Source organism: Procambarus clarkii, chromosome 88, assembly GCF_040958095.1.
Source record: "Procambarus clarkii isolate CNS0578487 chromosome 88, FALCON_Pclarkii_2.0, whole genome shotgun sequence".
Lineage (NCBI taxonomy): Eukaryota > Metazoa > Arthropoda > Malacostraca > Decapoda > Cambaridae > Procambarus > Procambarus clarkii.
Window position 1 is genome coordinate 17,621,111 of NC_091237.1, and position 16,422 is coordinate 17,637,532.

At 46.6% G+C, this 16,422-nt stretch overlaps 1 protein-coding gene across 1 annotated transcript in view; it reads right to left on the bottom strand.

Moving 5' to 3' along the window:
• LOC123748495 (uncharacterized protein DKFZp434B061) overlaps positions 1-16,422 on the bottom strand; it is a 174,232-nt gene that overhangs the window by 80,969 nt on the left and 76,841 nt on the right. The window contains exons 6-7 of the mRNA XM_069317765.1: positions 7,949-8,088; positions 7,015-7,335 (exon numbers count right to left, since the gene is read on the bottom strand). Coding sequence (XP_069173866.1) covers positions 8,060-8,088 — 29 coding nt within the window. The 3' untranslated portion in view covers positions 7,015-7,335; positions 7,949-8,059. The remainder of the gene's footprint in view (positions 1-7,014; positions 7,336-7,948; positions 8,089-16,422) is intronic.

The window sequence follows — 16,422 nt, forward strand, 5'->3', positions numbered from 1 at the left end:
AGAGGACGAAGGGTTTCGCTCTAATGCTCTGTATATAACCCCCTCCTCCACCACACCCCTCTAGCTAAGCTAGAGGTTTGATCTATTTGGATAGAGCTTTGTCTGTGTACTTGTCTCACGTATAGGTGTCTATACATGTATATTATGGAGCGTACACATATACACATTCAAAGGTTTGTATACATGTTTCGATGTATACATTTGGATTTTTTTATTTTATTTTTTTGGGGGAAGGGGGACGGGGCGATGTGTTGGTTCAAGCTGAAGTTGAAGAGTATCACCCCTGCCAAAGGGAAAGGGGAAAAGGGATGTGCTAGCGGGGTGCAGCACACCCAGCTGACACAACAAAGGGGAGGCAAGGGGGTAGGTTATACCCCCTGGGGGGGTGGGAGGGTGTAGGATACCCCCTACCACATCCCCCCTACTCCCCCCCACCCGCCGGCCAGGCAAACAGAAATCAGAAAACTGAATCCCAGCTACGGTGTCGACTATCCATCAAGGACTTGATGGGAAACTAAGAACGGAAGGATATAGGATATAAGGATAGGCTATACTGCAGTGTATATCATATTAATATTCATCCCATTATACCTGCCAAGCGTCTAATAATCCAGAAACGTCTATAATTAGACGGTCTGGACCCATCCAGGGCTGATGGTCGCTATACTCTTGAAAAGCGTCAATATTGCGGTGGTTTATGTCTCTCAAAGTCACCGGAGTTTTTGACTATGTGATGGAAAGTGTTCAAATTGTGGTGCCTTCAGTGTGAGGGAGGGCTGTGAGGGAGGGTACAGCCCTCCCAACAAGGGCCCCTTGGTCGCTGGGGGCTTAGCTGACCTCACCCTAACACCATTAGACCGTGGCTAGTGTACACTGGTGTATACTTGGTGTATATATATATACCATTATGGTGACAACCGAAATATTATATGTAATCTAGGAACTTTTTCTTTTAAATCCGTGGCACTGTGAAGTCCGTGGCACTGTGAAGTCCGGGGCACTCTGAAGTCTGTGACACTATGAAGTCCGTGGCACTGTGAAGTCCGTGGCACTGTGAAGTCTGTGGCACTATGAAGTCCGTGGCACTGTGAAGTCCGTGGCACTATGAAGTCCGTGGCACTATGAAGTCCGTGGCACTATGAAGTCCGTGGCACTATGAAGTCCGTGGCACTGTGAAGTCCGTGACACTGTGAAGTCCGTGACACTGTGAAGTCCGTGGCACTATGAAGTCCGTGACACTGCGAAGTCCGTGGCACTGTGAAGTCCGTGGCACTGTGAAGTCTGTGACACTATGAAGTCCGTGGCACTGTGAAGTCCGTGGCACTGTGAAGTCCGTGGCACTGTGAAGTCTGTGGCACTGTGAAGTCCGTGACACTGTGAAGTCCGTGACACTGTGAAGTCCGTGACACTATGAAGTCCGTGACACTGCGAAGTCCGTGGCACTGTGAAGTCCGTGGCACTGTGAAGTCTGTGACACTATGAAGTCCGTGGCACTGTGAAGTCTGTGACACTATGAAGTCCGTGGCACTGTGAAGTCCGTGGCACTATGAAGTCCGTGGCACTGTGAAGTCCGTGGCACTGTTAAGTCCGTGGGACTATGAAGTCCGTGGCACTATGAAGTCCGTGGCACTGTGAAGTCCGTGGCACTGTTAAGTCCGTGGCACTGTGAAGTCCGTGGGACTATGAAGTCCGTGGCATTATGAAATCCGCGACACTATGAAATCCCCTGCATTTTGTAAATCATTTGCGGAATAGCCTAATCCGGGAGTTTTTTTTTTAATGGGTAGTTAACAATGGCGTGATTTACGTTCGCTGTGTCAATTTAGCCTCATAGTAGGACTTCCCTGCAATCTATCCGAATTAAAAATAATAATTACAAAATTGGCATTGAACTACACCTGCGGAAACACAGGCAGAGCATTACCTTTCATAGAGCACATTTTATGATAAATTGCAAATTAACACACACACACACACACACACACACACACAAAACAGCTGGGTGGACAGCGCTTCGGATTCGTAGTCCTGAGGTTCCGGGTTCGATCCCCGGTGGAGGCGGAGACAAATGGGCAAAAATGTTTCTTTTACCCTGATGCTCCTGTTACCTAGATAGGAGCATCTGTCCTCGCGGCCGAGCGAAGAGCGCTCTGGATATCGTAATCCTAAGCACCTGGGTTCGATTCCCGGCCGAGGCAGAAACAAATGGGCAATTTGCTTCACCTGATGCCCCTATTCACCTTATAGTAAACAGGTACCTAGGAGTCATACATTGCTAAGGGCTGCACCCGGTATATAAAATATGTAACCAGATATAATACAAGAAAAACCGGCCAGGAATTATTACAGTAAACTGACGGTTAGAAAGCCAGGGCCCAGGAGCTAACAACTCGACCCTGCAGGCACAAATAGTAAATACAAATAATAAACAGACTCACACACAAATTGGTTCAGGCAATTATTTTGATAAAACAATTCACTCTTTGAATTTTGTGGATATACCAAGCTGGCATTTTAGATAAAAACGTGCATAGGGGAAATATAAATGGCTAGCGATGACTCCCACATTAATATGACAAATGTGCCAACAATTTCGATGGTGCATGCTTTCCACATTTTTATACTGATGGCATTTCATCCAACAAAATATAAAACTATCACTACACAACGTATCGCGATAATATTTGGGTGTGTCAGCCCTGGGCGTTGTGTCTGCGCCGGCCGAGGCTACTGGTGTGCTGGCCGAGGCTACTGGTGTGGTGGTCGAGGCTACTGGTGTGCTGGCCGAGGCTACTGGTGTGATGGCCGAGGCTACTGGGGTGCTGGTTGAGGCTACTGGTGTGGTGGTCGAGGCTACTGGTGTGCTGGTCGAGGCTACTGGTGTGATGGTCGAGGCTATTGGTGTGCTGGCCGAGGCTACTGGTGTGCTGGCCGAGGCTATTGTGTGCTGGCCGAGGCTACTGGTGTGCTGGCCGAGGCTACTAGTGTGCTGGCCGAGGCTACTGGTGTGCTGGCCGAGGCTACTGGTGTGCTGGTCGAGGCTACTGGTGTGATGGTCGAGGCTACTGAAAAATCACAGTAGCAGCAGTAACTAGAGCGAGACACAGTAATGAGTAAACTGGTATGTGAGGACCAAGGAACGATGAGGAGGCGGGACAGGGAGAAGCAGCAGCAATGAGGGTCTGTGAGGAGGAGGAGGATTAGTGAGTAAGAACTCTGGGTTATAATCCCTTGGTGCACAGGTCCAGCGCCTCTGACAATTAGTTGCGACAGATTAGGTCCCTCTGCTCCGAGGGATTTACCTCGACCAAGGTAATTCCTTACCATTTACATCTTTTAAACCCTCCATTTGTCTCCCAGGCGACTGTTCGCCTCTCCAAGGGTCAGTAACAATGTAGCCTTCAGGAGGGGGTGCACACAAGGGCATATTAGCCATGTAGTAATTGTAATGGACGCTTGGGTGCTGAGGGCGGGTGTGTTGACCTTCCTATATGGCCGTAATCCAGGTGATTCCACTCCTGGGGGCCAGATTCATGAAGCAGTTACAGCAAGCACTTACGAACGTGTACATCTTTTCTCAATCTTTGACGGCTTTGGTTACATTTATTAAACAGTTTACAAGCATGAACACTTGCCAATCAACTGTTGTTATCGTTATAAACAGCCTCCTGGTGCTTCGGAGCTCATTAACTGTTTAATAATTGTAAACAAAGCCGCCAAAGATCGAGAAAAGATGTACAGGTTCGTAAGTGCTTGGGTGACTGCTTCGTGAATCTGGCCCGTGGTGTGTACAGACATCTCTTCACTGCCATAGATCCTTCCTATAGACTCCCAGGGTCATGCTGACCATTCTTGGGTCACCAATCATTGACTGAAACCTTGGGCCTTCGAACCTCCTGGTCGGAGTACAGTAAGAAAGAGACAATTCTGACAAAGTCTGTCTCAACAACCTCCAGAATGACATAATATATCCCCAGACTTTAGCACAGCCTCTTGACACTATTCCTTGAGAACATCACTGAATGCCCAGTTATTAGACCTTTCAGACCAGTTGGCATGAGGTACCTGGAGCTTTGCAATTACTTTATTCACTCTCGTATTCTTGAAGATATCCTCACAGTATACCCAAAATTTGCCAGTGCAGGCTATTAAACACATGGCCCTGTATGACTAACCATCCTGCGAGATGGGGACTTGTATTACCACTGCTACCTTATTCAATCTTGTGTTGATGATATCCTCAAAATGCACCCGGAGTCTGCCAGTGCAGACCGCTTATCACATGCCTCTGTATGACTAACATTCCTGTGTGATGGGGATTTTTTAGCATCACCTAGTTAGCTTTTTTGACACACTGTACTCCACTTCATATAGTCTAGGGTAGCTGCACTAATGCAGATGTACCTCATGTATTAATAATAAAAAAAAAATTATTCCTTGAGAAACTAGTTAGCAAAGCGGAGACGCTTGATACTAAAAGGGGGTTATACGCCCCGTGTTGGATTACGGCTTTGTTAATTTATATTCAAACCCGAGTACAAAATCATTGCAAGTAGAGTGCCAAAAGTGCTCAGTGCTCAGGGTGCAAGAGTGCTCAGTCCCTAAGTCGCCCAGCCACTTGGGCTGGACGGTAGAGCGACGGTCTCGCTTCATGCAGGTCGGCGTTCAATCCCCCGACCGTCCACAAGTGGTTGGGCACCATTCCTTCCCCCCGTCCCATCCCAAATCCTTATCCTGACCCCTTCCATGTGCTATATAGTCGTAATGACTTGGCGCTTTCCCCCTGATAATTCCCTCCCCTCAGTCCGTAAGTCCTCTCTAGTTCACTATACATATACGCGATATAGACAGCCTTGAACAGAAACTTCAGCAAATTTGCCGATGGGACAAAAATATAGCAGGGAATGAATTCAAATGCAGGAACGATTGGGAAGGGAAGGGAGTTATGAGGAGAAAGCGCCAACCCATTACGACTATATACCACTTGGAAGGGGTCAGGATAAGGATTTGGGACCGTACGGGGGGAAAGGAATGGTGCCCAACCACTTATGGACGGTCGGGGATTGAACGCCTACCTGCATGAAGCGAGACCAGCAAATTAGACTACCAATATTTACCACATTCCAACTGAATAAAATTGAAATTGACAAATCTGAATGCAAAAACGGTTAAAAGGTTTGGTAGTTATGATCTGTAAGGATCTTGAGCCAAGAAATCAATGTATATGTGGAGCCAAGAAATCAATGTATATGTGTTCTAAATAAGACATATATACACTCTCAAATATACAAATAAGACAATCGACTTGAGAATGGTCCAGGACGGACCGAAACGTCGTCGTCCCTTCACCTTCTAGTGTGTGGTCTAGCCAACATATTTCAGCCACGTTATTGTGACTCCTCGTCTGCAAGACCAATATATTAATATAATTCACAATACCAAGTCTTGCAGAACAAAAGGCCAATGTCTCTTCAATATTCTACCCTTGTTAGACCCGATTGTTATTATGGAAATTGAGCCCTTTGAAAGCGTTTAGAGAAAGATGATAAGGTTAATCCCGACAGAAGAAGAAAGATTAAAAAGGCTTAACGGCAATTCATCTTCACCAAAAAGGCAGAGTAAAGGGATAACATGACTGAAGGGAGGGAGGGAATTATCAGGGGGAAAGCGCCAAGCCATTACGACTGTATAGCACTGGGAAGGGTCAGGATAAGGATTTGGGATGGGACGGAGGGAAAGGAATGGTGCCCAACCACTCGTGTGGACGGTCGGGAATTGAACGCCGACCTGCATGAAGGGAGACCACCGCTCTACCGGCCAACCCCAAGTGATTGGAAGGGATGAAACAAGAGGTATTCAGAGGGTTGAATATATAAACACAGAACAGTGGATAAAGAGAGGATAAATATAGATTCAGGAAAGACCTAGGATAAAAGCTCCCATGGAAATAGATCTTTAACTTACGGGGCAAGTTGCTAGGTAACACAATAGACATGGGGGTCACTGGATTGTTTCAAGCTTAGGTTAGACATGCCCCCCCCCAGGCAGTCACGTGACCTTAGGTCTTCGTGTAGCGGATGAGGTGACCTCTCTCTCCATCTTGAAGGCTGACTCCATGCACAGTTTCAAGTGTAGATATAATAGAGCCCAACAGGCTCAGGAATCTGTACACCAGTTGACTGACAGTTGAGAGGCGGGACCAAAGAGCAGCAGCTCAACCCCCGCAAGCACAACTAGGTGAGTAATTAAGGTGTTCTCCAGGTGGTTGAGGACTACCAGGGTGATCCTCCTCCTCCAGGGATCGTCGCCAGGATTACCTGTCCCAGGTTTCCTGAGCATTGTCTTCACGATGTAAATATACTCAGCCCAAGACGACCACTAAGGGCGTCGCCAGCTCCACCCTCACCCCCAGCACTTCACCCTTGGGAACACCCGCCGTAAAGGCTAGTATTGAGAGGTAAAGCTGACTGATAATCACTCCTTGAACTCCTGCTGGCGGCCTACTCAAAGAGGCCAGTGTGAATGGCGCGGGAAGAGGGTAGTGCAAGATATCCTCGCCAGGGGGACAAAGGCGCCTCGCTCACCGGCCGGGTCTTACGCTAATATCAGGTGAGCTCCACACCTGTAAAGTCCTCCTCAAGACATGACAAAACGGCTCAACCGGCTTCTGGAGAGCTGTCTATGAGACGGGGGAACGGGGGATTGTGGGTAGGAGGGATTTTTAGGAAGGGGGGGAGGGGGGTTGAGGGATGGGAGGTATATAGGGAAGGGGGGGGGGTGAGGAAAACGGTTTTGAAGGGGGGGGAGGGTCTAGTAAGAGGGTGCACAAGTAACTACACATGACTTTTCGCACTACTGTAATCCCTGTAATCCCCGGAGATAAATTGAAACGTCATAAATCCAAGTGATATAATTTAGGGAGGTGTTTGTCGGGAAATGTAAAATTCATTATGTCCAAAATACATGAGATAAAAATGGTAGCAAACAGTACTAGTAGAATACAGCTGTACTTACCAAGTAATAGCAGTGGGGAGTGTGTTGAGGCTTGGTGACTGTGCTGGTGAGGGCGTGGTGAGGCTTGATGAGGACTGGAAGGACTTGGTGATGGGTGATGAGGGCTGGTGAGGGAGTGGTGATGGCTGGTGATGGCTGGTGAGGACTGGTGAGGGCAAAATGTTTCTTAAAATTGTCCTCAAAGAAGCAAGACTGTCTTCCTTTCCACCTTACGTGGGTATTTCTTGGCTGGTGCCCCGTCAACATGCTCCGTGACACTTTAGATTGACCCATTGTTCGTTGTTAAATCAATCGCCTCTTGAAGATGATGGGCCAATGTTCCTGTTTACACCATGTCAGAATTTCATAACGTTAGCAACACGTAGTGGAGTCACACAGACCTACAGGCCACGAATTCTGACAGGCAGAATTCGTGGACAGAATTAACATCTCATTTTCACTTCTAAATTGATGGCTTTCCTTCCCTCTTTGGCTTTGAAGCCTCACTATCACTTGATGAACACTTTCCCTTCATGTCTGCCGGGGGTTGGTCAAGTTTACAGTTAAAAATGAGGAATAAATGAGAATGTACAGCCACAAGGGCAACATAAACAATGAGGGAGGTCGCTTAAGGTCCGTTGCGCTTCCTGGATCCCGTCCAAAGAAAACGATTTTTTTTATAGTTCACACAAATTACAAATTAGGTTGCAAATCGAAATCTGGTAGTAAAAGTTCCCACTTGACACAAATCAAATGATCATAAAATAAGGAACTATAGTATATTCTTGACAGACTAAACACCATTACTCAAGAGTTAAATTATTTTGTGAGAATTTGTGTTTTCAACAGCTAGGCTTGCGAGTGTTACCAACATACAACACACTCTAGTCTAGTATAAACATGTGTCCATCTTTTAATTACAGGTTACAACACACACACACACCTGCTAGCTTACCTGTTCCCCCGCCATTTAAGAGTCATAAACACCCTTCACCAATAAGGGTAATGATAGGCTTGCTGGTCTAATGTCGCGAGGGCGGATATAATGGCTCAGTCTCCCATGCAGTTATCCAGTCCGTTCTCTCGATTCCCTCTCTGTAAAAATCACAATGAATTAGCCTATCTAACAGCGTCAAAACTTGGGCTGTCCACCTGACCAGCGGGAGCCAATACTCGTTAGCCTTAAAAGCGTAAATAATTGGGATTTTTCAATAGGATTGAGGATTTACATTCACTATTATCGGATCAACACAAGAGGCGCGGGTCAAGTAATGGCCATTTTCCTTGTAGACGCTGTGATTCCTATACCACCGTAATTTTTGCGTAACACATAATACTTCTACACCTTGAGGTTACCTTGAGGTGCTTCCGGGGCTTAGCGTCCCCGCGGCCCGGTCGTCGACCAGGCCTCCTGGTTGCTGGACTGATCAACCAGGCTGTACACAGATTATCAGTTTTCACGTTAAACAACTGACAGCTCTACAGCAACAGAATTAGCTATCAGTACACACAGAGATCACACTAACGTGATGCATCAAAGTCGATTAAGGCAGTGTCTGGGATGCTCCCGGACGCAGGTTCGAATCCTCGTCACGGCCCTTGTGGATTTGTTCATTAGCTATCAGTATACTAACCTAACTAGCTGCTTGACAACTAGCTACCAGTACACTATCTTCTAGGTACACCTTGATCATGTGGTCAAGGTGGTGTATCCGCTACACTCCCTGCTAGCTACACCTTACCGTCATGGAACCAGATTCACGAAGCAGTTACGCAAGCACTTACGAACCTGAACTTCTTTTCTCAATCTTTGGCGGCTTTGTTTACAATTATTAAACAGTTAATGAGCTCCGAAGCACCAGGAGGCTGTTTATAACAATAACAACAGTTGATTGGCAAGTTTTCATGCTTATAAACTGTTTAATAAATGTAACCAAAGCCGTCAAAGATTGAGGAAAGATGTACACGTTCCTAAGAACTTGCGTAACTGCTTCGTGAATCTGGCCCATGATACTGAATACATGATCTTCCAAGGGGTCCGGATATGACCCCCCCCCCTCTCCGACCCCAGGAAACACCCCTCCTCCTGACCCCAGGACAAGGATCACAGCGTCTACAAGGAAAATGGCCATTACTTGACCCGCGCCTCTTGTGTTGATCCGATAATAGTGAATGTAAATCCTCAATTATAATAGGTTTCCTGGCTCATGATAATGGGGTTAATCCCGAGGATAAATACCCTTCCGTGGACAATCGAATCACCCCCCCCCCCCTTCTTTCTCTCTCTCTCTCTCTCTCTCTCTCTCTCTCTCTCTCTCTCTCTCTCTCTCTCTCTCTCCTTCTTGAAGACGTATATCACGCCAAGCTATACTCTACGCTTGCTAGTTCTGTATACCGAAGCTACGTATTTATTACAAGTTGCAATCAACAAAAAACCTTGGCGAAGAGAGAGAAAGGGAAAGAGAGAGAGAGAGACAGTGAAAGAGACAAGTTCTAGTGAATGAATAGACGCTTCGAACTCACACACACCACAACCCCCTCCATCCCACAACGCCCAAAGCGCTATGATGAACGCATAACGTGAACGCCTGTATGAACGCCGTTGTATAGCACTGATCTGCCTCGCCAATACATCGGTGTATAGCGTAGCTGCAGGTGATACGTCTTCCAGCTAAAGGAAAACTCAAGTTTTTTTTATCTCTCTCCTTTTGCTTGAGAGCTGTCCTCAAAAGGGCAGTCTTTTTAAACTGTGTGACTGGTTCGTGGCGCGGACGAGAGGAGGAGCCTCGTGTTATGGGCTGATTGAACAGGTGACCTTATGGGTTGTATTACCTGGATTGGGGACTGGTGGATTGTTTGTGTGTGTGTGTGAGCAGGTGTTGATGTGTGTGTGTGTGTGAGCAGGTGTTGATGTGTGTGTGTGTGTGCAGGTGTTGATGTGTGTGTGTGTGTGTGTGTGTGTGTGTGTGTGTGTGTGTGTGTGTGTGTGTGTGTGTGTGTGTGTGTGTGTGTGTGTGTGTGTGTGTGCAGGTGTTGATGTGTGTGTGTGTGTGTGTGTGTGCAGGTGTTGATGTGTGTGTGTGTGTGTGTGCAGGTGTTGATGTGTGTGTGTGTGTGTGTGTGTGTGTGTGTGTGTGTGTGTGTGTGTGTGTGTGTGTGTGTGTGTGTGTGTGTGTGTGTGTGTGTGTGCAGGTGTTGATGTGTACTCACCTAGTTGTACTCACCTAGTTGTGTTTGCGGGGGTTGAGCTCTGGCTCTTTGGTCCCGCCACTCAACCGTCAATCAACAGGTGTACAGATTCCTGAGCCTACTGGGCTCTGTCATATCTACACTTGAAACTGTGTATGGAGTCAGCCTCCACCACATCACCCCCTAATGCATTCCATTTGTCAACCACTCTGACACTAAAAAAGTTCTTTCTAATAACTTTCTGTGTGTGTGTGTGTGTGTGTGTGTTTACTAGTTGTGTTTACTAGTTGTGTTTTTGCGGGGGTTGAGCTTTGCTCTTTCGGCCCGCCTCTCAACTGTCAATCAACTGTTTACTAACTACTATTTTTTTTTTCTACACCACACACACACACCCCAGGAAGCAGCCCGTGACAGCTGACTAACTCCCAGGTACCTATTTACTGCTAGGTAACAGGGGCACTTAGGGTGAAAGAAACTTTGCCCATTTGTTTCTGCCTCGTGCGGGAATCGAACCCGCGCCACAGAATTACGAGTCCTGCGCGCTATCCACCAGGCTACGAGGCCCCTTGTGTGTGTGTGTGTGTGTGTGTGTGTGTGTGTGTGTGTGTGTGTGTGTGTGTGTGTGTGTGTGTGTGTGTGTGTGTGTGTGTGTGTGTGTGTGCTGTGCTTGCGAGGGATTGAGTTTTGCTCTTTTGACCCGCCTCTCAACTGTCAATCAACTGTTTACTAACTACTAACTTGCTATTTCCCTCCCCCTCCCCCCCCCCCACCCACACACACACCCAGGAAGCAGCTCCGCAGCAGCTGTCCACCTCCCAGGTACCTATTTACTGCTAGGTACTGAAGTACATATTACCATCACAGTTGTCATGTGTGCGGGTATTGGCTTTGTGTGTGTGTTATATGTACATGCGTTACATGTTATTATATTTTCGGATATAGACCTTGTGAGTGTTTCATGCGCAGCCCTAACAGTGACTACGGGGGGTGAGGGTGAGTTCTAGCTCCCGGTACCCCTACCTGTTGCCTTACATCGTTATCTTACCTACCTTGAGGTTACCTTACCTTGAGGTGCTTCCGGGGCATAGCGTCCCCGCGGCCCGGTCGTCGACCAGGCCTCCTGGTTGCCGGACTGATCAACCAGGCTGTTGGACGCGGCTGCTCGCAGCCTGACGTATGAGTCACAGCCTGGTTGATCAGTATCGTAACTACTCTGATGTTCCAATTCTTAGAGTAATAGGAAATATTACTCTTGAACCTTATTGTTGAGCGGAATTCAAGATGATTGCACATATTTGAAGTTTTAAATTACGACTTTTTATACCTAAAATATGCAAATTAAGGAAAATAAAAATTGGTCTGATTTTGCCCAAATCCTCCTGGATTATATTATTTGGAATTTACTTGTTGGCACATTTGGATTTTTTGTGTTGTCGGATTTGGATTTTTTTTGTAGATTTGGATTTTTTTGTTAGTGGAATTAGATTTTTTTTGTTGGTGGATTTGGATTTTTTTTCGTACTAAATCCAAAAATCCAAGATTTATATTGGAAAATCCAGAGTTTCCAAAACACAAAACTCTTCTCAGGTAAATCCCACACTAATCCCTCAACATAGATGATAAATCTGTTGCTGATTTACACAGGAGTATTCCTATTTTGGTCCTTATTTACTCCCATAACAAATGTCTGGGGAGGTGAGGAAAGAGAGGAGTAGGGGGGGGGGGGGTGGAGGGGGGACTAAATACCCCCTCTCATTCCCCTTCTCCTTAGAAAGGGGAAAAGGGGAGTGATAGAGAAGGATTCAACTCCCTAGAGATGGAAAAAAATTGGGGGGGGGGTTGTGAGAGGGAGGGAGTGAGAGGCATTAGGACAGTCCCACTCCGGATGTCCCAAGGGGGGGGGGGGGGTTAGGAGGCGTTCTAAGAAGTCCCGTTGCGCAAGAGACTAAGAAGGATCTTGGACACTATAAGGATTATTACCTGTTCTCTTTGTAGGGGTTCCTTGTCTGACCCGCCGGCCCCTCTCTCAACCATCTAAGTCTTCCCGCCATTGTCACCACCACTTATAACGACACTTTAGGAATTCAAATCGGTAATGTTCGTTATTAATTATTCAAACATTCAAAATTACCGGTTTTCTGTTGTTACAACTGGTGGGTGGTGGTTCACCAGCTATCGGGCCCTGTTTCTCCAGTTGTTGTCTGTTTCGTGGGGGGAGGGTGGGGGGGGGGGAAGAACATTTAAGTTGTTGGAGAGACAGAGAAGAACTTTGAAGAACACCTAAGCTGTTGGAGAGACAGAGAAGAACTTTGAGGAACATGTCAGGTGTTGGAGAGACAGAGAAGAACGTTGAGGAACATGTCAGGTGTTGGAGAGACAGAGAAGAACCTTGAAGAACACCTCAGGTGTTGGAGATGAACACATGAGGGAGAGAGACAACACATAATAACTACCCTCACCAGTACACACAAGACATAAGAGTGCCGTAATACGTCAATAAATTGACGTAAGTTCTCTGGAATGCATAAAGGACTAGTCTTAGTTAATTCCCCAGAACTTGAAGAACTTTTCATATGAAAGCAACAGAACGCGTGAACAAGTACTTGGACTGGTTACCTTCCTATGTCTTCGGGGCTCAATGATCCTCGTGGGCCCGGTCCTCGGACCAGGCCTGGGGCCAGATTCACGAAAGCACTTACGCAAGCACTTACGAACGTGTACATCTTTCCTCAATCTTTGACGGCTTTGGTTACATTTATTAAACAGTTTACAAGCATGAAAACTTGCCAATCAACTGTTGTTATTGTTATAAACAGCCTCCTGGTGCTTCGGAGCTCATTAACTGTTTAATAATTAGAAAGAAAGCCGCCAAAGATTGAGAAAAGATGTACAGGTTCGTAAGTGCTTGCATAAGTGCTTTCGTGAATCTGGCCCCTGGTTGGTATACAGATGGCCTTGCTTCCTGCAGGTCGGTGTTCAATCCCCGACTGTCCATGTGATTGGGCACTATCCACTTCCCCCCCCCCCCTGGTACTATCCCAGCTCCTGGGCCCCATGACCCATCCAGGTACTTTACAGAGAAATTGGCTTCTTGAGGTTATCTTAAGATGATTTCGGGGCTTTAGTGTCCCCGCGGCCCGGTCCTCGACCAGGCCTCCACCCCCAGGAAGCAGCCCATGACAGCTAACTAACACCCAGGTACCTATTTTACTGCTAGGTAACAGGGGCATAGGGTGAAAGAAACTCTGCCCATTGTTTCTCGCCGGCGCCTGGGATCGAACCCCGGATCACAGGATCACAAGTCCAGCGTGCTGTCCGCTCGGCCGACCCTTGGCACTTTCTCCTGTCTATCATCTTTCCTGCTTCTCTAAAAAGGTGCAAAACAAGAGGAATAAAGAAGAAAACAAACAAATAGATGAAAAGAACAAGAAACGGCAAACAAATAGAGAACTGAAACCATCCATGTTAAACCCCGATACAGTGAGCCCAAGTTGAATAACTTGAGTCCACTGTGATGAATAAATATTCAAGTTAATTGAATAACTTACGAAACATCTACATCTTTCCTTATTCATGGCGGCTTGGCCTGTATTTCTTAAACAGGTTGAGAACTTCACAACCCGAAGTTATTTTTGGTATTAACAAAGTGATAACCGCTTTAGGGTCAATAAAGTGTTTAATAGATACAAAACTCAGCCGCCATGATTGAGAAAAGATGGAGAGGTTTCGTAAGCGGGCGCTTAAAAGTGCTTGATGGATCGTATATAGCCGTCTATGTAAGATACCTCTTGAACATTTCGTTAGTGAATGATTTAGCTTACTAAGACCAGTCTTCCCCAAGTCCCAGTAGAGTCCTTGTGTAAAGGAGAAAATGTATATGTTTATCTCTCAGAATGTTTGGTAATATGTTTATTGTTTGTGATGTGTATATGTATGTATTAACACGATGTACTGAACGGGGTGAGAATAGCTTGAGCTACCTCATCCCTTTGTGTGTATTTTACCTCAATAAACTTATTTCAATTTCAATTTCCCCAAGTCCCACACTCCACGACCACTCACATACACACACACTAGATGGGACATTGACTTTGAAATAGCTGAACTTTGGACCAGGCTTCAAGATGAGCAGATTCACTCACCCTGACGTTTGTACTGACTTCCAGGTCTGCGATAGCATCAGAAAAGTTGACAGGTGGGCCTCTTGAAGACACACAAGATGACCCACTTATTTTCCCAAACATTTGACGGGATTCTCATGTCAGTTGCTTAATTTAGAAACTGTACTTGTGGTCGATCTCGAACCCCATTGTTGATGTGACGACTTATTTTGAAATTTTGTAACTAGCTCATCAAGATTGTAACTTGCTTAGCTACACACACAGAGATCACACTAACGTGATGCATCAAATGAAAAATTATACATTTTTTAACCCAGTCGTAGCTCAGTCGATTAAGACAGTGTCTGGGATGCTCCCGGACGCAGGTTCGAATCCTCGTCACGGCCCTTGTGGATTTGTTCATTTGCTTAGCTACATGAATTGTGGGGTTCAGTCCCTGAGCCCATTATGTGCCTCTGTAACCCTTGCCACTACCGCCCACAAGATGGGTATGGGTTATCTTGAGATGATGAGATGATTTCGGGGCTTTAGTGTCCCCGCGGCCCGATCCTCGACCAGGCCTCCAAAATCGGGTGCATAATAAATGAACTAAACTGACTCAACTTCTCTCTGCCTAGCAATGTGAGTACAAGATCTGATTTAGTTTAGGGAGACGATGCCACCTGTCCCTAAAGCTGGCACTGCTGACATTAGTTTAGATAAGCTGACACTAGTATATCCATGAGGGTAGATAACATAGAGAGCACAGCAAACCTCCAATCAGATGTAAATCAGGTCTTTCTATGGTCTACAGATAATAATATGGTGTTTAACGAAGATAAGTTCCAGCTCATGCGCTACGGAAAAAATGCTATACCGATGATGATACTTTTCAAAACGCTTGTGCTCTCTAGAGTGGAGTACTGCTGCACAATGACAGCACCTTTCAAAGCTGGAGAAATTGTTGACCTGGAGAGCGTGCAGAGATCCTTTACTGCTAGAATCCACTCAGTAAAACATCTAAATTACTGGGACCGACTAAAGAGTTTAAATCTGTATTTTCTCGAGCGCAGGCGGGAGAAATACATAATAATTTACACGTGGAAAATAATTGAGGGGCTGGTCCCAAACCTGCACACAGAAATAACACCACATGTGACCAGAAGACATGGCAGGATGTGCAGAATACCCCCGTTGAGAAGCAGAGATGCAATAGGTACTCCAAGAGAGAACTCTATCAACATCAGAGGCCCGAGACTGTTCAACACGCTTCCACTACCCATAAGGGGCATAACTGGCCGACCCCTCACAGTGTTCAAGAGAGAACTATCAACATCAAAGGCCCGAGACTGTTCAACACGCTTCCACTACCCATAAGGGGCATAACTGGCCGACCCCTCACAGTGTTCAAGAGAGAACTATCAACATCAGAGGCCCGAGACTGTTCAACACGCTTCCACTACCCATAAGGGGCATAACTGGCCGACCCCTCACAGTGTTCAAGAGAGAACTATCAACATCAGAGGCCCGAGACTGTTAAACCCGCTTCCACTACACATAAGGGACATAACTGGCCGACCCCTCACAGTGTTCAAGAGAGAACTATCAACATCAGAGGCCCGAGACTGTTAAACACGCTTCCACTACACATAAGGGACATAACTGGCCGACCCCTCACAGTGTTCAAGAGAGAACTATCAACATCAGAGGCCCGAGACTGTTCAACACGCTTCCACTACCCATAAGGGGCATAACTGGCCGACCCCTCACAGTGTTCAAGAGAGAACTATCAACATCAGAGGCCCGAGACTGTTCAACACGCTTCCACTACCCATAAGGGGCATAACTGGCCGACCCCTCACAGTGTTCAAGAGAGAACTATCAACATCAGAGGCCCGAGACTGTTCAACACGCTTCCACTACCCATAAGGGGCATAACTGGCCGACCCCTCACAGTGTTCAAGAGAGAACTATCAACATCAGAGGCCCGAGACTGTTCAACACGCTTCCACTACACATAAGGGACATAACTGGCCGACCCCTCACAGTGTTCAAGAGAGAACTATCAACATCAGAGGCCCGAGACTGTTCAACACGCTTCCACTACCCATAAGGGGCATAACTGGACGACCCCTCACAG